At 38.0% G+C, this 23,162-nt stretch overlaps 2 protein-coding genes across 3 annotated transcripts; one reads left to right on the forward strand and one right to left on the reverse strand.

The window, feature by feature from the left end:
• The first annotated feature begins 68 nt into the window (after window positions 1–68).
• Window positions 69–10,187, forward strand: znf142 (zinc finger protein 142). 2 transcript variants are annotated; one of them, XM_017469871.3, is made up of 8 exons: window positions 69–275; window positions 1,304–1,518; window positions 2,541–2,753; window positions 3,734–4,558; window positions 4,864–5,041; window positions 6,251–9,068; window positions 9,251–9,356; window positions 9,488–10,187. In XM_017469871.3, the coding sequence occupies exons 2-8, from the start codon at window positions 1,431–1,433 to the stop codon at window positions 9,970–9,972; spliced, it is 4,713 nt and encodes a 1,570-aa protein (XP_017325360.1). In that variant the 5' UTR covers window positions 69–275; window positions 1,304–1,430; the 3' UTR covers window positions 9,973–10,187. The 2 variants fall into 2 exon arrangements, with proteins under 2 accessions (XP_017325360.1, XP_017325363.1); XM_017469874.3 differs by having other exon boundaries at window positions 1,349–1,518.
• Window positions 10,188–11,796: 1,609 nt separating this feature from the next.
• On the reverse strand, window positions 11,797–23,162 carry plcd4b (phospholipase C, delta 4b). The gene is made up of 16 exons (XM_047155901.2): window positions 22,909–23,162; window positions 21,851–21,890; window positions 21,564–21,722; window positions 19,728–19,956; window positions 19,438–19,567; window positions 18,424–18,655; window positions 17,902–18,103; window positions 16,977–17,121; window positions 16,728–16,880; window positions 16,129–16,269; window positions 15,045–15,201; window positions 14,327–14,443; window positions 12,877–13,055; window positions 12,624–12,756; window positions 12,303–12,452; window positions 11,797–12,179 (listed from the first exon to the last, which is right to left on the reverse strand). Exons 2-16 carry the CDS (start codon window positions 21,870–21,872, stop codon window positions 12,088–12,090), a joined length of 2,241 nt encoding a protein of 746 aa, XP_047011857.1. The 5' UTR covers window positions 21,873–21,890; window positions 22,909–23,162; the 3' UTR covers window positions 11,797–12,087.

Raw genomic sequence — 23,162 nt, forward strand, 5'->3', positions numbered from 1 at the left:
GCAGGACGTTCACATGGCGACCGCCATGACAGTTCCGTTGTTCAGGAAAATATTTCCGGCTGGAACGTCTGCCACCAAAATAGTTCCATGTTACATGTTATGTAGAGGAGCCTTTAAAAAGAGAGAGACAATACAATCAGATGTATTATAACAAAATATAAACCGCTTCATCGTGTACATTAAGGCGTTGTGTAAAAAAATATACATACTCTTCGATGTTTATAATACAGCGGAAGGTTAGTATGGCGCCGCTCACGCGAAATTTTCAGCATCAGGTAAGTGTTTGTAGGTTAGCTACTACGAATATATTCACAACATAACCGACATGTAATATGTATTCGTTTAATTACCTTTATCAAAGTATTTTCGATTAAAGTACCCCGTTAACGCCCATGCCTGAACGATGTTAGTAATTAGGGGCTACCTGCCTTAGCTAACAACATAAACTGTGCTACCGTTAGCCTTTAGAAAAATGCATTGTTTTCCGGAGTGAAAACGGCTGAAACCTTCAAGCAGTAGGTCTCAATTCTGTTTCGATAGAAATGAACCATACAATTTACAGGCCATTGACTTCCTCGTGTCTGATACATTTAAATGGGTTAATATACAGTCATTTGTCATATTTGTTAGTGAACAAAAATATTTCAGCACAAAAAAATGTATATCCCATAAGGAAACCGTTTATTTTGCAAAATATCTACAACAAATTCCATGTAGATGTGTTCCTAAAAACAAAGACAACAGCCAAAAACATAAGGCATAAAATAACAAGGATATTTTGGGAATATAACTAGTGTGAGATCTCAAGTTGCTCAGAGTATGTGTGAAGAAATACAGTGTTCATCTGTATCCACGTGATCATGGGACAATGTGAGAGGTGGGAATGCATCCTGAATTCACACCATACACACTTGCAACTTCCGGAATTTAATGTAAGCCCGCATTTACTCCTGGTCTGGTAGACTATGCTACAAAAATTGCATTTAAACTATGCCTAGGTAATCCCTGTTGAAGGAAACCATTCCTCAATGTGTTGTTGCTATAAATGACACTTCTTTGTCTTTTTTGTCATTTTTTCCTAAGTGTATGCAGACGTTTACACTCGTTTGTATATATAGTTAAACACACCACATGAGCCGAAAATATTTTATTGCTACTTTTAGTCCACTGAATTTAGATCTCGATGAAAGTAATCCCAACTTCTTGTTTTCTCAATTTAAATTTGTATTATCAATCTAGTGTAATTATTATTATTATTATTATTATTATTATTATTATTATTATTATTATTATTTTATTGCAGGTGTGCCACATAGAACACTATGATATAGACCTTTTTGTCTCCCAGTGACTGGCTGATAGTTTAACACACTAATGGAGCGAGGAAGATCTTGAAGATTTACCAGCTGGGATTTCATATCTATAGCAAGATGGAAGAGCAAAAACTAGACACGTGCAATGAGGAGCAGCTTTATAACAGTGTACAGAACGAGATTGGGACAGAGACTTTGAACAAGGGTAAGAAACACACATGGGCAATGTCCACAAGCCATCAAAAAGACCTAAATCAGTTTATTAGGTACAGCTCATGACCACATAGGTTCCTGCATAGATGTACAGTTATTGACTGAAGCCCATCTGAAGCTAAAGACAGCTTCCCATTAATAAAAAGGGACTACCATTGGCCAGAGGTGAAATTGTGTATAGCAACAGAGAGTGTATAGCAACTTGTGTACTTGCAATATGACCTACAGTACTGTGCAAAAGTCCTAGGTACCTAGTATCAAATACAGCTTTTTTCTTAGATGTTTTTTTTTAATGACTTTATGGCATTATTGAGGCATTTTATTATTATTATTATTATTATTATTATTTTTATATATTTACAAACATAAATTTTTCAACCACAAATGACATGTCACAGAAAAAATGTTTACAACATTGTTAGTAACGGAAGTATCATAATAGACCACTTTTCAGACAAAAAAATGTAATGAAGGCTGTCAGGTTTTACCTGCGAAAACAAGCAAGTGCGACAGTCAGAGTTTCCTGAAGAGCTTTGGCATATTCTCCTAGATGCTCAGTAAAATCTTACAGGCCCATCTCCTCATAAAACTGCACAAAATATACCCGAGCGTACTGATGCATTTTTATAAAGAAAGGGGTTTGTCACACCAAATATCCACTTTGCTTATTTTATTATTTTTTATTGGAGTATAGTATATTTTTAATATTTAATATATTGTTTATATAGAAACTTTCAATTAAATTGTTTTGAAGGCATCTGTGCTTTACAGCATTTCTTTGCACGTGCCTAATCATTTAACACAGTACTGTATAGAGTAGATGTACCATGTACAGATGTACTTTATATGGTAGATAATAAAATAGAGAGCAACTGCAGAAACAAGGTTTGTGTAGCTAAAAACATATGCATTTAAGAGATGTTTGATTATTGAACTATGGAATTTAATTTGAATTATTATTTATTTTTTATTGAATTACCCATATGCACCCATATGTTGTTTTTTTTTAATTAGCTGGTAATGAGGAGAAAGACATAAATGACACAATGTGTACAAAAAGGTCTCGTGAAAAGAGAACAATCCAAAAAAAAAATTCTCCAGCTTCGTCTCAAGATCAGGAGGTTGATCCTGTGAGTCCTCGGCCTCGAGCAAAAAAGCGGTGCAAAGGAGAAAAAGTATCAGGAGCATCAGTCCATAAAGGGAAAACATCTGTGGTGTCAGTCCAAGGTGAGCAATCCTTTGTACTCTTATTTACTTTTTTTTTTGTGTATGATTAAATGTTTGTTGTAGACAAAAAATGTTGTAGACAAAAAATATAATCATGCCAACATATTAATTTCTTTCATTAGAAAACTAACATTTTATTAACAAAAAATATATTTTTTAACTGGATGACTCGGAGTGAAATATTCCGAAAAGCAGCCGATAAGTGTCCAGCATAGGTGGGAACTCCTTTAATACTGTTTAACAAGAATCTCGGTTGGATTCCTCATAGAATTGGTTGAAAAAATGCCAAGGATACTTTTCTGGAAATTCTAGGCAAAAAGGGTGTCTACTTTGAAGATGCTAAAATACTAAATTATTTAGATTTATTTTGGATTTTGTTTTTTTTTATCACTAAATAATTCCCATAGTTCCATTTGTGTATATTTGCCATATTCCTGACTTTTGACTACTTTATTATTATTCTAAAATATGGGGAGGAAAAAATAAAAATAAAGAATGAGTGTGTCTAAACTTTTGACCAGTAGTGTAGGTCTTGGTAACATCAGAGAGAAAGCTGTTTCTTTAACTTTTCTGACTTAGGAAAGTCTTCAGGATGGAGGGCTTTCTGGTTTCTGGAATAATTATTTATAGCTGCTATAATGCAAACGATTACAAGAACTGCGGTTCACATACATTCCACAACGTAAATGTAACTAGAAATAGATCAAATGTACAACATGTCATTCTTTAATGAACACAAAATTGTCATTTTTGGCAAATTGCTGTGGTATAAGACGAATAGAACACTTTGGGTTGAGCTGAAAATAATAAAGTTTAGGGTGGTAACATTCCTTTGCTTTACATTGTTGATTATTTTCCTAACAGATATGTGAATTTAGTTAATACTGCTTGTTAGCACCTGTAAATGATGTAATATACTCCTTATTAAAGCAGGTGTAATGTATCCTGAATATCTATGTCTGTGTGTTGCTGTGTTGTAGATCACGTGGTAGAGGGCACAGAGCACATGTTTCGCACTCACATATGTACAGAATGCCGGCGCTGCTTTAAGACGCGTTCTCACCTGATTGAGCATATGCGTCTCCATTTTCCCGACCCCAGCCTGCAGTGTCCCACCTGCAAACACTACTTTACCAGCAAAAGCAAGCTGCGTATTCACATGCTGAGAGAGTCTGGTGAGAAGCTGCACCGCTGTCAGCTGTGTGAGTATGCTGCCGTGGAACGTAACACCCTGCAGCGCCACATCACCAGCGTGCATGGCAACCAAGGAGAAAAGGATGCTCACAAAGATCTCTACACATGCCCCACTTGCCAAAAGAGCTTCGACCAGAGTCAGGCATTAAAGAGACATATGAAGTCCCATCATATCACACAGAATGGGCAGCATCTGCCATGCTTCCACCAAGGTTGCTCCTTTCAATCCACAGATAAGAAGCTGCTTCAGAAGCATGCGTTAGACGCGCATGGTATCAAGGCCGTAGAGTGTAATCACCACGCCTGCTGTGCACTGTTCGGAAGCAAAGAAGATATGGAGGCTCATTTTCGCACACATCAAGCCTTTCACTGCACACAGTGTGACTTCTCGTGTTCCAACAAGAGCCGTTTCCAGCAGCACAGAAGACAGGGCCATTCTGGAGAGACACAGCTCAGATGTAGCTTCTGTCCTTTCACCACTTTCAATCCGGTGGAGTTTGACCAGCATGTCGGACATCTTCATGCCAATGAGAAAACACACACGTGCCCAGAGTGCAGCTTTATGACTGCTCACAAAAGAGTCCTTAAAAGGCACATGCTGGTGCATACTGGTAAGTTGACCTCTTATATTCAGTGTTTTTTAATTGCTACAGTATATCATGTAGAACCGTGTTTGTTTTTTTCCACATCCTGGAGTACCACTATCCTAGACAGTTTAGTGTTTTTCCTCTTCGAACTCAAGTGGTTCAATTAATTTAGGCTTGTTAGTTAGCTGAATATGAGCATGTGCATTAGGATTAGGGAAAATATTGAAATGTAAAAGGCAGGGGTACACAAGGACCAGGATTTGGAAACGCAGATGTAGTGTGTATATATAAGTGTAATGATCATGCATTTCTTTATGGATTTTTTTCAGGTGAAAAGCCACACAAATGTTCACTTTGTGAATTTAGATGCCGGGATGAGACGTATCTTTCAAAACACATGCTGACACACTCTGAAGACAAGCAGCACATGTGTTCAGAATGTGGTTATGTTACCAAATGGAAACACTACCTAAATGTCCACATGCGCAAACACACTGGTGATCTCAGGTGCGTATCGGTCTTGTTTGTTTGTCCGTCTGTTTTTTCCCCCCAACATGATGCATTTAGGAATATCCAGACACTCTCTATTAAGCCTAGATTAACAAATCATTATAACTGTGTTGTTTATCCTTTGTCAGTTGGTATAATCTCTAATAATGCCCCATAATGCTCTAATGACGTTTTTAAAAATAAATCATAACTTATCATGCTGTAATGCAAGTATCACTATTATAATGTCACATAGTGTGCTACACAATCTTTACAATGACCTGTGATAATTATAAAGCAACTGTGATATTTACTAACAGCTATGAAAACATTACAAACATTTAAAATATCATGATTGGGTGCTTTAATTAAAGTGCACATTTATGAATTTTTGTAATGTAATATGGAAACACTTAATTCCAGATTAATTACAAAACCTCACAGACACATTGTTGAAGTTTAAAAACTTTAATGTCAAAATACTAAAGCCAAACAACAAAAATTACCCCCCCCAAAAAAAAAAAAAAATCCAAAAATGACAAGGACACGCTTGACTGTGGTAGGAAAGAAAGCTAGATCCTACATGTGTGTGTCCTTGTCATTTTTGGAAGCAATTGATAATGTTTATAAAGTTTTTGTAACTGTTAAGGAAAATGCTTTAAAATAAGGGATTAGAATCATTAGAAAACAAACAGGGTTGTAACTGAAGATGATTTAAAATGTGAACAAAATCACTCACAATTGTTCCAGAGTGAAGCATTATTTTGAGAAATACTTAACTGGTTAATAACGTTATCCATTCCATTGTGATTTCAAGAAATTATATCGTAAAACCTAAAGATCTTCTCAATAGGCCTAAATTCCTGTCCAGCAATTGATATGTCCTATAAAGGAAATAAAGGAAAATACAAGTTTGTATAGCTGCTATAGCTGAGTTTTTGAAGATGGGACAGGAAAATCTGTGTCGAAAGGATTCTTCCTACAATAACTTGTTTCTAATCCCTGTTTATAATTTTTCACAGGTCATTTGTTATAACCACATCACATAAGTACATGATAAATAATCAAGGAATTATTTACAGCACATTATTAGAGCATTATGAGACATTATTAGAGTTTGTAAAAAGCTTACAATGAATCATTACCAGCTTAGAAAGAATTATAAGCATAGTTTGTTTATATTTATGACTATGGGCTTTATTGAAAATGTCACCCTCTCTCTCTCAGGTACAAGTGTAACCAGTGCATGTATCGTTGTCACCGTGTTGACCAGCTGAACAGCCACAAGCTCCGTCATCAAGCAAAAACCCTTATCTGTGAGGTATGTGCTTACTCCTGCAAGCGAAAGACAGAACTGCTCAAGCACATGCAGGTCAAACACGCAACTGGTGAAGACCACCAGGTTTCTCTTTTCCAGTGCAAGTTCTGTACTTACACAACAAAGTACCGTCAAGCTCTACACAACCATGAAAACAGCAAACACACTCGAACAAGGGAGTTTCGCTGTGCCCTTTGCTCCTACACCACATTTAGCAATACTGCGCTCTTTCTGCACAAGCGGAAGGCTCATGGTTACATTCCTGGGGATGTGAAGTGGTTGGAAACATATGCTGAGAAAGAGAGACAAAACAATTCTGTGGATGTGATTCAGAATTTTTACTCTGCAGTTGAAGAGTACTCTGGAGGTCAAGTGGATTCTTGTAGTGATTCAAAAAACACTAAGCAGGCAGAGTCGCAGAATATGACTAATGATATCATTTCCCAAATTCCCAATAGCTGTGAAACAACAAATGGTTCCGAAAATATAAGTACTGTAGAACACCAGGTCAGTTCTGATGCTAATGCATTGGGAGAGGAGATAAACAGTGTCACTGAAGATCAGCCAGTTATCCAGTTAACTTTATTAACAAACCCAGAAAATGACCACAGACGACCTCTGGAAAACCAGGAAACCACACCCACAAATATCCCAGTTGGTGACACCCCAAGGTCTCACACCACATACGAAGCCCATCAGATCCTTAACGAACCTGTAGGTGCAGAGGAAGATAGTGTTGTGTCAGACTGCGAGGAAAGCAGTGTTATTGAAGAGCAAGCACTAAACCAAGGAAATGAGATGTTGACCAAAGGATCCCAAACCTCAGCAGCCCAACAAACAATTTCGTCAGAGGCTCCCTTAGCTGAGGCAGCATGTTCAGAGACTCTGCTCCAGGTTATGAGGAGGCAGGACAAAGACCAAGCCAAAGCTCTGATTCTGGAGGGTCGAGTGCAGATGTTGGTAGTCCAGACCCAGAACAATGTCTACCGCTGTGATCACTGCTCATATGTGACCCGTAAGCATGCAGCCTTAGCACGCCACTGCAGATCATCCTGCCAGGTGATGAAAGCAGCACTTCAGTGCAAGGACTGTGGTTTACACTTTAAACAATTACGCTCCTTTAACACCCACCGTCTCAGAAAGTGCCATGCGCTGCAAAAGAAGAAAAGAAAGCTTTCAACTTCAAGAGACAGTGAAATTGCACAGGAAAAGTATAAATCGCCTAATCAAAATGCTACTAGATGTCTTATACCCGCTGTCACAATGACCGATCCATGTGAGGAGAATGTGCAAACATCCACAGTAAAACGAAGAGCAAAGTCTGTCCAAGAAGAAAAAAATGCAGACAATGATTCTTCTGTAACTGATTCCAAGAGCTTGGCAATTCGTGAATCCCGTTCATACGAGGAAGAGGACGGAAGGTTCACCTGCATAAAATGTTCATTTTCTTGCAGCAGGAAAGCTGCAATTGCTCGCCATTGCACAGCCTGCGCCAGAAACACACCTAAAAGAAACCTGACTTTAAATGAAGCAGCCTCTGAGGCAGATGAAGAGCAAATTGAGAGAGATAGGGAGCTGGAACAACGACATGGAGAAAACCAAGAAGACTCAGGAGAGAAAATAAAGACTACAAAACGATACTCCTGTTCAAACTGTCCATTCGTTTGCCAACAGGCAAGAGCATTAACAAGTCATGAGAAACGGGGTTGTTTACAGCCTGGCGAGATCCAGTGCCAGCAATGCTCCTTTGTGGCCAAATCAGAGAAATCACTGAGTCAGCACATCCTGGTTCATGGTAAGGATAAGAGCCATAAACGTGGCAAACAAACTCAACTTTGTTGTAAGCTTTGCTGTTTCACCTGCAAGCAGGAGCGCCGCATGAGTCAGCATGTTGCACTAAAGCATGAGGGCGTTCGTCCATTCTGCTGTCGCTTCTGTGATTTCAGCACAGCACGCCGTCACCGCCTGGACGCTCATGAGTCCATGCACACGGGTATAGGCAGGCATCGATGTGAGCTGTGCAATCAGACTTTTGGAACCTCTTCCAAGCTACGCCTGCATCACCAACGCATTCACGACAAGCAAGCCACCCACTTCTGCTCTCTGTGTGACTACAAAGGCTACAACCCAACTGACATCAGCCGCCACACCCTCAGCTGCCACACGGGTGTGCTGAGCCACAAATGCAGCCAGTGTGATTACAGCTTCAGCTCGGATATTGCCTTCAAACAGCATTGTAAGCGAACACACCAGACTGTCAACTGTGCTCAGCGTAGTTTCAGCTGTGACAGTGACACTGTCCTTAAGACCCATTTGCAAAGTAAACCTCCTCAAAATGAGAGAGCCACTTTACTAGAAACTGATTCTCACACTCAGCCTGACCCTGAAAAGTGCAGCAAGGCCTCTGTCACCCAGCAATGCCCAGATTGCCTTTTTACAACAGCAAAGAAGCTGTCGCTCATCCAGCACATCTTAGATGAACATGAGAGCGGACATGATGGACAAATTCTCAAGTGTGATATCTGTGGCTTTTCTTGCTTCCATCAGTTGGTGTTTGACCAACATGTCCGGTCACATGGAGGAACCTGTCTTTATAAGTGCACTGAATGTGCCTTCTCCACTCGGAACAGACAGAAAATCACCTGGCACATTCGCATTCATACAGGAGAGAAACCATACCGCTGTGAAAAGTGCAGCTACACCTGTGCAGATCCTTCTCGTCTAAAGGTATGAAACGCTTTTAGTGAGCTTACTGTTATAACACAGGAGAAATCAGCAGAATAGTTATCAAATTTCAATTCTGCTTTCGAGCAATATTTCACAGAACAAGCTTGAGACACGAACACATCTGAATACACTCTTCTGGAGGTAATTATAAAAATATGATTCGTTTACTCTTTTTGTTTAAGTATCACATGAGGATTCACCAGGATGAGCGCAAATATCTCTGTCCAGAATGTGGGTACAAATGCAAATGGGTCAACCAGTTGAAGTATCATATGACAAAACATTCAGGTATGTGTAATATCTTTCTATGGATTTACATTAATGTTTACTATGTGAAGTATTTGTAGTATGTATTGAACATGTGATATGAATTAAAAACTACTAATTATGTTTTTATATGCTGTATCATGCTGCCAAAGGAGCCAAATCGTATGCGTGTGAAGAATGTGAGTACCGCACAAACCGTGCCGATGTGCTACGTGTCCATCGTGAGACACGGCATCGAGACACACGCTCCTTCATCTGTGAAAAGTGTGGCAAAGCTTTTAAAACACGCTTCCTACTCAAGACACACCAGAAAAGGCACAGCGATGAGCGGCCTTATGTCTGCTCCGAGTGCCAGCGAGGTTTCCGCTGGCCAGCCGGACTCCGGCACCACTTCCTCAGCCACACCAACCAGATGCCCTTCTGCTGCCTCTACTGCTCCTATCGCGCCAAGCAAAAGTTCCAGGTGGTGAAGCATTTACGGAGACACCATCCGGACAAGTCCACGCAGAGCGGTGTGGCTAAAGACCCTAATAGCTCCAGTGTCCCGCTGCAGAAGGCTCGGCTTGGGCTAAAGAACGAGGAACACACGGAGAGTAAAGGTGGCAGTGAGGGAGAGAAAGGAACAGAAGAACTTTAATCTTTGAGAGATGAAACAGGGAAATAACAGTGCTTTTTAATTTCTACAGTGACCATGTAGCAGTCTTAGCATGAACATTACTTTCAGTAATGAACTCTTTTTTTCTAATACAGTCTGGGGGATCATTGTGAACATCATGTACAAAGCATGATATTGGTTTGTGTCATAAATAAACGTGATTCATTTATCCGAAGTGAATGACTAAATGGAACGGGCTGAGGACTACATGCAAAATATATCCCAGATGCATTCATTCTTAAGCAATTAAAAGGAGAACAGAACAAAATATCATGTGTGAGAAAAACAAAAGGCATTCTGAAATAGTGTTGATATCTTGAACTGTGAAAACTATTAAATTAAATGTGTTATAAAACAACAATTTTTATATATTATACCATTGTTCATTATTTATTTTTAAGAAAAAAAGGAATTTTATGTATATTATAACTAAAATTGCATTTCATAGTAATTAGATGACTTTTCTTTATGCATTTGTTATAAATTATTGCCTCGTAGATATGTACTACTCTGCTGTCTAGATGGATTATTTATTTCAGAATTGTCTTTTTCTTAACTTCACTTTGACATAAAACTAATTCCATAGGAACAGAGGTGTACAAAATGACTGGTACCGGTTTAGAATAGATATACAAACCTACTACTAAACAGGTTTTAAAAGGAAACATCATTCATATGGTATATTAATAAAGTAACAATTAATAATTGTTTACGAAACAGTATATGTCTAAAATAATCATTCTATAACTGCAGTATAGCTCATTCAAGAATGCACTTTTACAAAGGTTGGCTGAATTCTTGAATAATCTTAAAAATGGGTCCAGCAAGAACAATTTGGATGTTAAAAAAAGATGTCTGAGGGGAAATGGTTAAGAAAGGGTAAGACATGTAACAGTAACAAACATAGAATGAATAACTTGAGAAGGGCTAACAGTAACCCATCCCTTTTTGTGGCCTACTTAGTTGCTCTCAATTTATGCCCACAGGATTGTAATCAGATCTGTAGAGCACGTTGCTCCTCTGCCTTTATCCCATTACAAAAGTAAGAGTCTGTGCCACCACTCACCTCTCTGACATCTGTTTCTCTCTCTGGCTTCTTTTTTCTCCTCTCCACCCCTCCAAAACATGACCACAAAGACCATGAATCTATCTGGTGCGTTTGATTTCCTTTGATGTCTTCCTTTTCATGCTAGACAAGATGGTATGTTTAGGCTTTGATCATTATGACCATTTTATCTCTCAGATGCTGCAGTACTTGAGAGTAAAACGATAAGCAGTTATACTTTTAATACTTGAGAGAATACCTTTTATTAATTGAACATGAAGGCACGATAGATAGACGGACAGGTGCCAACATAATGTCTATTAGTAAGGTGTTGGGCCATTATAAGCCTTCAGAACAGCGTCAGTGCATTGATTCTACAAGTCTCTGGAACTATACTGGAGGGAAAATGAAAAACGTTCTTCCCTCAGTTGATTTTTCCTCGGTGGATGTTTTGATAATGATGGTGGTTGAGAGCGCTGTCTAACATGTCAGTCCAAAAACCCATAGTTGTTTAATTGGGTTGACAGCGAAGGCCATAGCACATAATTTACATCATTTTCGAACTCTTTACAGCATTCAGTAAGCCCTTGTGTCCTGTGGATAAGGGCGGAGTCATCCTGGAAAAGACCACTCCCAACAGGATAGAAATGTTCCACCTAGGTGATCAGTCAAAATTGACTTGCACTGACTATTCCGTCGAAGTGGACAAAAAAGAGCATGCCAGCAATTGCTTCCCACAGTATAACAGAGACACTGGTGTATATAAATACAATGCATATTTTAATCTTTACCTTCTAGTCTTCACTAATCTTAAGTTCAATAAAACCTGATTGCTAAATACAACAGTTTCTTTGGTGTTTGTACATTTTCCTTTATGTGTAGGGCAGCTACAAACGGCAAAAATTGTCATGTTGTATACTTTATAAAATGTGATGTGTGTACATGCAACAGCACACATTTCTTTAGTAAATACAGCCTTCCGATAGGTGGAGGTAGTTCCCAGTGCAACACCAGGATGCTTCTTGTCATACTTTATGTTACTGGAAGACAGTCTAAGATGCTGTTTTAATTTTAATATGCACAAACAAAGATGATGGGCAAATGCTTGTGCCATCTTTTGATAAAAGCTGGATATGACGATACCCTGAAAAAGAAACAAGGAAAATCACTTACTTTCCTTAATTCACTTAAATTCCTATTTAATAATTTGTAGCACATTTAGCACCTTATTATTTTGAGTGCAATTATTCTAACATGAATGTCTCACCTGGTTGAATGCAGGAGAACGGGAGTGTGTATTGCCCTATAAAATCATTTTTGGATGTCTTGTCGTAGTCTTCCACAACAAAGCGAACTATTGCCAGTTCGGGCGTACGGACGACAAACTGTAATGTTTCATTCCAGTATGGGTTGAATCCTGTGCAAATGAGAAACACAGGAGGAAATCAATGCTAACACAATCTCTGAGAGTCAAATCGAATCCAAAGTTAGCAGAATGGCAAGAAAGTATTTCCAAACACAGCTAATGTCCCTTATGCAGTGAATTTAATGTTCTTTAGATGGGATGACATCACATGTTTACCCTTACCATTGTTCTCGATGTATTTGGTCTCCTGGTGGGTCTGGTCGAGAGGTGCACCATAGATCTCCACCCTTACCAAAGGGTCTACGATGGACCACTCTTTTTTGCTTACTTTAGGGAGCTGTTGGCCACTTATTATCTAAAATCAATGCACAGATTTTTCACATACTTCCAGTCAATAACATTTTAACAAATTAAGCTCAAATTAAGCTCAGATTTGAACATATTATCATTATTAAATTAATAAGTGTATCAATGCCTGGATAGTGAGGCTGAGAGGACAGTAATCCTTCCGGTCATTGGGCCTCTCTGGGTCGAAACATTGTTCACTGTTGCGCAAGATCTCAGGTTTCAAAACGTATCCACAGCGGTTATTCTGACTGAAGAGGCCGTCATTAAGATCCATCTCCAGTCCTGCTGTCTGGACATTCAAGGCCACTGTGGATTAGACACATTACAGTTTAATGCAGAGTGTGGTGCTCTTAAGATAGATTCATTGAAGTATCGGGAAACCCTAGGAGAAAACGTCATGCCGTCTGTGAGGAAGCTGAAGCTTGGACATTTGGCCCTTCCAACAGGACAATGATTCCAAGCATACCACAAATTCCACAAAGACTTGGTTACAGAAGAAGTCCTGGAAGATTCTACAGGGCCATCACCGTCACCTGACTTGAACCCCATAGAAAATCTCTGGTGAGATTTGAAGAAGGCGGTTGCAGCACGCAAACCCAAGAATATTATGGAACTGGAGGCCATTGCTCATGAGGAATGGGCTAAGATTCCATAGGAACACTGCCAGAAGCTATGCATCTTGTTTACAGCAGGTCGTAACAGCAAAAGGGTGCTCTGCTAAATATTAAAGATGCTTACCATGCAGGGATTGCATCATTTTGAAACTGGAAAAATCGTTAAAAGTTGCATTTTCAGTTGAATTTGGAGAAACCACTTCAAGCATTCATTGTGTTGAACTATTTCAATTGTTTTTGTTTGATTTGTTCATTGCAAACAGCTGAAAGTCTGTAAATTTCTAACATTAAACCTGATATATATATATATATATATATATATATATATATATATATATATATATATATATATATATATTGTATTTATAATGTATTAGAACTTATATATAAGTGCTAATACATTATTGTTTCAATAGTCACAATTTACACAGGTACTTGTATGCTCGGACGCTCAAAATAAACTTAAAAAACATAGGCAAATGTTAATATGGGTAAGTTTTCAGTAAGGAGTCATTTAGTTTTTGGACGCAGTCTCTAGTGTCAAGACTTTATAACAGTCAAAGCTGTTCCATAAAGTTTTCCAACATGGGGAAGTCTTTAGGATGGAAGTAACAAGACAAGCTGAATTTAATGTCATTAACTTCAAGAGAGAAAGAAGAGAAGTTGGCATAGCATTAACTATTTACACAGTTGATGTTATAATGTAAGTGAACGTATTTCAAAAACATTTCATAATATTAAAAGTAACTATAAACATAAAAAAATGGTCATTCTTTAAGGAATGAACAATTGTTGGAAGTGGTATAAAGAGGAATAGCATTTCAGGATGAGCTGTTATTGGAAAATAATCACACCATCATGTCACTGATTATTTTTCTATAAAAGCACACCCGACAAGTTTTACTTGGCTGTATTATTGTTCAAGTTAGTTCAGTGTCTGCTGAATTTAAAAAACGGTCATACCAATTTGGCATCCCACATTCCACATGTCATGGGGGCAATAATTTGAAGAGTCTGTCCTCAGGCCACTAGGATACACTCTGCTTAGATGTCTTCTGTTATGCTGAATAAAGTCAGCTCCTGGTTCAATAGACAGAAATGATCACATGGTTTGTGGACTATTTATTATCTTAGAATAATTAATTCATTAATATGTTATACAGATGAATGGAATTCATAAATCATCACAATTGTGTCACAAAAAGGCAAATAAACACAAATTCAGAGCTTTAGAATAATGTATTTTAATGAAACTATACTAAAAAAGAAGTTTCCTTGAAATTCACTTATAATGAAAATTGCTGCAATCAACCAACAAACAATTAAAATACGTGAGTATATAACATGAGCTCAAAGTTGTGATTACATTCTAGAGCAAAAAAAAAAATCTCTTTTGGTCTAAAACCAGATTTAACACTTATTCAGTACATCAGAGTTTTGCAACTCCAGTTTCATTTTGTTTCTGCAAAAACAAAACTTTGTTATTTGTTATTGTCTATAATTTTATTATATCGTAAGCACACTTGATATTTTATTCTTAATAAAATTAATAATAATTGAATTGAGCAATTTCCTAATTAACAATTATTTTCTATATAAAATGTTAAAGTAGCACTGACAAATTTTATGCATTAAAAAAAATGGTTATTTATTTATTTATTTTTACATTTTATGAGCTTACCAGCTTCTTTGATAAGTTTGCGGGCCTTGGACTCAGAGAAGGAAGACATCTCATAAGGCTTGCTGTAGGCACGCGAGTGTTCAAAGCTGTTGAAATGAACATTCTTGCAGTATATAACAAGGTCTGAAAGCTCCTTGGACAGATTTTCCTTTGATTTCTGATCAACAACACACAACATTTCCACATTAAACATCATTGCAGTGGTGGCTCGGTAGTTAAAGCTTTGTGCTAGTGAGCAGAAAGTTGTGAGTTCGGATCCCCGACTGTCAGAAAGATCGACTAATGCTCAGCTCTGTAGTTGCATTGTATATGGTCTGAGTTTTGGATAGAAATGTCCTAATAAATAATCATAAATGTTATCTGGGGTCTGATATCCTTTCAGGCACAGATCAGTCATTTAAATCAAGAATTTCTTCCTGAAATGTATATATAGAGAATAGTTAGATCATAATGGTTCAAGGTCAAAAATCATTTCTTGAACTGAAGGGTAAATCGACTATTTAATAGTTTGATACTCTGAACAGTGATCTTGTGGTTGGTATATTCAGTCATCTTCAGTAACCGGTTTATCCTGGTCAGGGTCATGGTAGATCTGCAGCCTATTCTAGGAACACCAGTCCATAACTGGTGAATGATAACAATCATTCACAGCTAGGAGAAAAGCCAATCATTAGAAAAGCACATTAGAAAAGCCAATCCATCTACTGTCATGTTTTTTGTTTTTTTGGTTGGGGTGTGGGGGGGAAACTGTCTGTCTCCACACAGACAGCAACTGGCATCCAGGAGTTACGAGGAGGACTGTGTGACAGGTCAAAGTACAACTACTGTTCAGGTGCATCCTCAATTTGAACCACGGTGCACTAAGCATTCATCTCTCCCTCTACACCATATATTTCTTAACTATTTAATATTTAAAACCGTTTGAACATGCAACCAGTGAGGATGTGTGCCTGGCTACAGAGAGATATGGAAAATACAGAACCTTTTTACCCTCCCTGTATATATAAGATTCACTGTAATATATAATTATAATGTGTGAACAAACCAATCAACCTCACAGTGACCAATGTCCAAATTAACCTACCCTGCTCTCTGTGGCCTGATTGTCCTTGTCCACAGCCTTATCTTCATCACTCACATCACTGCTTTCTAAATTGTCGACATCTGAGCACTCCTCCAGTTCTCCAATCTTCTTTCCTTTCAACAGGATTTTCCCCTTAAGTTCCTGAAAACATTTGTATGATAACAGATATTTTTGTAAACTCAAAGAATCTATTGTTATTAAATAATGTAGGGACATTATCAAAATGTATATTTTTTTATTTATGAGCTCTGAGTGAAAGGATTTCTATACCAGGCCTCTCATAGATGTAACTGCCTTCTAAGTCAAAGACTTTAAATTGTTAATGCCAGAGAAATCCATTATGATACATTAGAACATTAAAACATGCCTTTTTTCCAGTTTTAATGCAATGCTCTGGTGATCGACTGAGACCTGATACTGTTGTGATGTTCTCTGCAAAATTCTGTTGTCACGTTATGCAGAACCTCATAGGTGTGATAGCAATGTGCTTTAGGACAATTTGTCCCTTGTGTTCATAAAATCTGTTTCATGTAAGTTAACATAACACATATTCATAGCAGAATATCCTCGGTAACAAAAGATGCTGAGCCCTAGCTTACCTCTGGTGATGGCAGCACACCGGGCACCTTTCCATCTATTGTAGTCTTCAGTAGCATGTCACCAAGGATATTCTTTAAGAGCTCAGCCATGACTGTCTGCTGTTCAATGGTGCAGTGATTTTCAATTGTCAAAATTAGTGGGTATTCCGATGCCTAAAATGCAGTGGTGGATTGAAAAAAAAATACTCATTATTCTAGCTTGTACAATTGCCAGACCATATTCTTGGTTTAACTGAATTCCCAAATCACCTCAAAGGCATATTTCGCCACTGTGGAGATAACGTCTTTAAACAGAATCTTGGATGTGAAAGTGTGTCCATGGTAAACAATGGGTTCTCCATTTGGGCCATCCCAGCAGTCCACCTCCACACAGCGACAGCCTCGTTTCAAAGCCCTATATAGAAGAAACAGCTCTTTCAAAACAGGACTGGTACCTTTGACTGGGTTTAACTGAAAACTTTTATACTGAATTTTGCTATACACTCATTGGCTACTATAACAGGAACACCTGTACACCTGCTCATTCATGCAATTAGACAATCATGTGGCAACAGCCCAATGCATACAATCATGATACAGAGCAAAAGCTTCAGTTAATGTTCACATCAAACATCTCCTGGGATTTTCATGCACAACAGTATATAGAGCTGACACAGAATGGTGAGAAAATCAAAAAAGCATCCAGTGAATGGTTGTTCTGTGGGCAGAAACACCTTGTTGAAGAGAGAGGTCAGAGGAGAATGGTCAGGCTGGTACGAGTTGACAGGAAGGCTACAGTAACGCAAATTACCAGACTTTATAATGCTGGTGAGCAGAAAAGCATTAAAATACCAGGTGAAGTTTTTCCAATCTTCAACTGTCCAGTTTCGGCAAACTTGTGCCCACTGTAGTCAGGGTCAAAGTCACTGAGATACCATTTTTCCCTGTCCGATGTTTGACCTGTATCTGCATAATTTCAAGCATTGTGCTATTGCGACATGATTGACTGATTGTATAATTGCACGAATGGGTAGGAGTACAGGTGCTCCTATTAAAGTGGCCAGTGAGTGTGTATAAAAGTATAGTGTGTTATTAATAAATATTCTAACTAATACTTTTACACTAAATATTGATATATTTCTTCCCAGAGCTATTTAAACATAATCAGCATGCAATAGTACAGGTGCGTTTTTACTTAATGTACGCTTCCACACTGCTCCTCCCTTTCAGCTGGTCATCTAAGAGGTATGTGTTGTGTGAGGAGGAGATGAAGTAATCATTGAGAGGCTGTGTCATATCCTGATAGAGATGCTGGTGTTCTGAGTTGAAGATGGTGCCTTCAGCAGACGTCAGGTACATCAGAAATCCATCAACTGACATGACGTGGTGGGTTTTAGCTGGTCAGAAAAAAAAACAGTGAATAGACTTTCATTATAAGTTCACACAAATCAATAAAGCACTTCAGCTGAATACATTATGAAGTTTTCTGGCTTAATGGAAGAGAAAACAATACTCTAAGCTCTCACATCAGGTAGTACATAGTATTATGCCTTAAGTATACAGACTTCAAATGTTATGCAAATGACTTCATGCTAACAGGTTTCTAGCTATATTTTTTTCAATATTTTTCTTAACTACTGCTTTCATTTACATTCATTTACATCGCTATAGCAAGTCACACAAAGATTAAAGCTAAGATGCCCTTGGTTGTCAGTACCAGTATCTGAGGGTTCATATTGGCGGATCAGCTCAAGCGCATGTTCATGACTCCTCTCGCCCTCCAGCTGCTCCTCTCTCAGGAACTCCTCCAGGTCACAGTGGGAAAGTGCCTGTCCATTACTGGAGTATTCCTGGAATAACTCCAGAATTTCCTTCCTCTGTGTAAGCATCTTATAGAAGTGGACAAATTCCTCTGCATCCAGCATGCCTGTCTGGCTCATATCAGCCATCTATATTAAGAAGAGCAAAGGAAAAAACACAAAAATCATCTCTACATGGTATAATAACCTTGCAGTGTTCTGTAAGCATTTGTTAGGTAAATAGTAGATGAGTAAATTCCTCAAGTGATGTACCAAGTGTATTAAGGAATGGGGAGTGTTGTTAAAGGACAATAATATACGACAGGGTGATGTGATGGAGCCCAACACAAAGGTCCATGCATTTTATCCAGTTATATTTAATGTTGTGTAACAGCCACGAAACAAGTTATAAACAGTCATTCCCACACCAGCTTCTTTTTTTTTTTACTCTCTTGTGAAGTTTGTAAGAAAAAAAAATGCAGCTTGTCAGGTTATGGAGAAACTTCCCTCACAGTGAAGGCTGAAATATTTACAATTTTATTTCTGACTTTTAAAAATGTCTGACACCAATTGCACAAATTAAAAATCTTTTAAAAAACATTTAAAATCTGTTTATCTGTAGCATATACCATATACCGTAAGTGCCTGTGAATGAGAACAAGTGCATTAATATAAACCTGTGATATGAACTACAGCTGGCACTATTGTCTGAGCTGCTGTAATAGAAAATTAATCAACACCATTCCACCAATCAGAATCAAGAATTCAACAGCACTATGGTAAAAATTATGGATTTCAATCTATATTCTAATTTAATTATGTATTCTATCTATATCTCAGTAGTCAGTAGCCTATTAATATTATACGGGATAATATTCTTTCTTGTGTTTAATAAAATTGAAATAATTTTTAATTATGCCATCTCTCCTCACCGTGAAAAGAGCGTTTGCATGGAGCTCATTCATGGCTATGTTCATAAACTTCAGCAGCTTTTGAACCTCCTTAAAGCTTATCCTTCCATCTTTGTTTTTGTCTGCTGTCATAAACAAATCAGAGACCCATCTGAGTAGAGGGACTATTCAAGGAAAAGAATTTCATCTGTCTGACAATATTCATATTCATATGAGTATTCGAATTTTGGAACAGTGTTCATTCAAAATGACCGTGCCTTTGCTGAACATACCAAAAAGAGATGAGATCTGGATGTAAATAAAAAGGATACTGGTCAAGTTTTTCACACTCATCCATGTTCTGCAGGTTCTCTATGAGCATCCGCATGCCCTGAATCCAAGCCTGAGCCTCCTCAGCTGATGAGGCCACAAGGTCCAGGTTCCCACGGCGGCCACGAAACACCAGTGTGAAGCAGCATTCTGGAGGGAATTCATCTGGCATACTGAGGAACACTTCAGACTGATGGCCCTCTCGCACTGCCTCCACATCACCTACAGAGACTGGGTGGAATAGCACATTTACATTTTCTCATTTGGCTGAGTAAATTGAACCGAGCAGATGAACACAATTTCTCAAGGGTCCAACAGTGGCAGCTTGGCCGGACTCACAACCTATTGATCAGTAACCCGGAGTCTTAACCACGTACCCACCTTCTGGAGCCAACTTCTACTGCTTACAGCTGCATGCATAGATGCAGAAATAAAACATACATTGTTGTACCATGGTAGATGTGAGAAAGTTCGCAGTAAAATCAGACCATGTTAAATTACACTCTCCAATTTACATTACAAATTGTTGTAACCAGAGATTAAATTAAGATTTGGGGAGTTTTGAGGTGGTTTCTATTAATCTGGCAACAATATAGGAACAGCGCTGTCCAATTTCAGTGTTATTAAATGCAGTTCTCAACAATGGTAAATGGTCTGCACTTATAGCGCTTTTTTTTCCGACAAAGCACTTTACACTGGTTCTCATTCACCCATTCACACACACACTCACACACACTCACACACCAATAGTAGCAAAGCTGCCTTGCAAGGTGCTAGCTTGCCAACCGGAGCAACTTAGGGTTCAGTGTCTTGCCCAAGGACACTTTGGCACGTGGAGTCATGTGGGCCGGGAATCGAACCACCAACCCTACGATTAGTGGACAACCCGCTCTACCTGCTCCACCACCTGAGCCACAGCCGCCCCTTAATTAAACACTTAATTAAACTATAATTAAGTGGCCAGAACCTTTTGTTTTCCTTGTTTGACAGATCTACCAATGATAAGTAATGCAGTAAGACTTAGACTAGTAAAATGAAAATATTTTTGCTTTACTAATAAATCTACAGCACCTACTCAGCAGTTACTAATGGCCTTGACAAAAATCACATTTTACAATTGTGAAATAAAAGCATTTTACTGTATTGCTTTACATTATGGTTCGCTTAAACAAGATTACTTGCTACATTTTATTAACATTAACAAACAGTGAACTTCAGCATTAATAAACTGTGAGTAATGATAAAGTAACAAAGTTAACATTTGCTAACTGATATTTGTCTAAGTGTGAACTATACATCTGCATTAATCAATGCATTAGTATTTATTCCATTCATGAGTTAAAAATAAGTCCACAACATTAACATAAATTAAATGATAGCATGTTACTAAATGTTGGCAATCGATTTAATTTAGGGCTTTACTGCCACCTACCCATTATTCATTATTATCACCATTTATTATGCCATGGTATGATTTACACTTTATCATATAAACATACCAGAGCTAAAGTTCACATACAACAAAGGTTGGGGAAGCCTACCACACCACATTTGATGGTTATGTAATGTGCCATGTTGTAATATGTTTATTTTTATTTTTATTATATGTAATACGGACCAACAATAATATACATTAGTCCCTATGAATCCATAGGGATTCTCTGCTAGATATATCGCTTTGCTTGTATTTTTCTCATTTGTTAGTCGCTTTGGATAAAAGTGTCTGCTAAGTGAATAAATGTAAATGTAAATGTAATAAGCCATGATGGTTTTCAGCACGCATACTAATAATAACCTTCATTGCTGAGGAAAAGTTAGCATGCTCTGTGAGTACCTACAGGTTGAATAAGAGATTATATCCCAGCTGGATTTGTACATGACAGTCTTGCAGTCATCTTGCAGTTTGTAGTGGCGATGTCCTTTCCACATGCGAGATGTTGCTTTCCTCAGGACACTTCCAGCCTTCATGATGTCAAGATTGGCATTACTCTGAACACCTGAAAGGGTACAAAATAAAATATGTCCGTAAAGCGTATTTGACACTTCACATTACTTATATTATTGGATCAATAATGCCAAAAATAAGAGATAATGAATGAGGTGGCCTTTGGTGGAAGAAACTTACAGACTTTCTGTGGACATTCCATTTCCTAAATATGAAGTACCTGTTGGCATTAACATACATCATCAACTTGCATATTTATACTGGAAATTCTGGGTCACATGGGCAATGTAAACTTAAATTAGTATGACTACATGGTTGGCAGGAGGACACATAATCACAGCTTTAAGCTATGTATGACTTGTCAAAGCACTTTCAAGGATAAAGGAATTATTCCTGGTTATGTATTAATGAATCTATATTCAGTTTATCTAAACCTTTAGAATGACTACCTAGCACAGAAGAATTGATGGACATGAAGAATTCATGGATGATGAGCATACACCATACTCATTACAAAGAGTATGGTGTATGCTTACACACTGGAGTCCTATTATTTTTCTTGTCATCTGTTTCTTATTTAAACGAGTAGAGTGTTTAATTATGTTACAGAAAAAAATAATTAAACTTATATTTACAAAAAAAAAAAATAAGCCAGTAACACTCAAAATACATCAGACGTGTTTGGATTGGACTTAGATCTATAATTTTGTTTTCTTGTTTCATACACTACAACTCATCCTGTTCATTGCAAGAGAATCACATTATTTGCACTAATCTTCTGTCTTGGGCAAAATATTATGAGTTTTATATCTGAATTTGTCTAGAATTAAAAAAAGAAAGCAATTCAATTGTACATGTAGCTAGCATATCAAGCAGAAGAGTGCAGAGTCACAGACTCAGACTAAAAATAACTCTGAAACAGAGAGACAAGTAAACCATAGAGCAGACCAGAAACCTAACTTTCCAGTGTGACCCAAATATTCCAAACCAAGGCTGAATGCTAGTGTGCTGTGCCTACAGTAATCTATGTCACCACATAGTGTACCTGTACCCCTGTACTTCTAATGACCTCCACCTGCATCCCATCTGATTTTTAGGGGGCTGAGAATGATTTTGTTTGAACACAACGCGTTTTCAAAACCTTAAAAGACAGGCAGAAATCTCTGGCTGATTTTTGTATCCTTACAGATGGAAGTGAAAGACAAACAGCTAAAAGGAAAAACAGCAAAAATACTCACCCAATGGGAAAGCACCCTCTTGATGCAGTTATGTGTTGGAAAGGAAAAGAAAGCCAAATTTGTGTTAGAGACAAAAAACAACAACAAAACAAAACAAGGAGAGTCTGTCTGAGACCACGCACACACCCATACACGGAAAGCTGAGAGTGCTAAGTGTGCTCAGTGACGCTTTCTTCTCTTTGCAGTCTCTCTTCATCCCTTCAACCCTCCTCCTCTTCCTTCACACTCCATCCTCACCACTCCCACTTTCCTTT

This window comes from Ictalurus punctatus, chromosome 6 (assembly GCF_001660625.3).
Source record: "Ictalurus punctatus breed USDA103 chromosome 6, Coco_2.0, whole genome shotgun sequence".
NCBI lineage: Eukaryota > Metazoa > Chordata > Actinopteri > Siluriformes > Ictaluridae > Ictalurus > Ictalurus punctatus.

Excerpts from the sequence above, each read along its gene's own strand:
- znf142 (XM_017469871.3), top strand. The coding sequence starts at position 1,431 with ATGGAAGAGCAAAAACTAGACACGTGCAATGAGGAGCAGCTTTATAAC. Across the intron at positions 4,559-4,863 it reads GCACATGCTGGTGCATACTG|GTGAAAAGCCACACAAATGT; the intron begins GTAAGTTGACCT and ends GATTTTTTTCAG. Across the intron at positions 9,357-9,487 it reads TCATATGACAAAACATTCAG|GAGCCAAATCGTATGCGTGT; the intron begins GTATGTGTAATA and ends ATGCTGCCAAAG.
- plcd4b (XM_047155901.2), bottom strand. The coding sequence starts at position 21,872 with ATGGAATGTCCACAGAAAGTCT. Across the intron at positions 21,723-21,850 it reads GGAATGTCCACAGAAAGTCT|GTGTTCAGAGTAATGCCAAT; the intron begins GTAAGTTTCTTC and ends GTACCCTTTCAG. Across the intron at positions 16,270-16,727 it reads GTGTGCTGCCATCACCAGAG|GAACTTAAGGGGAAAATCCT; the intron begins GTAAGCTAGGGC and ends AAATGTTTTCAG.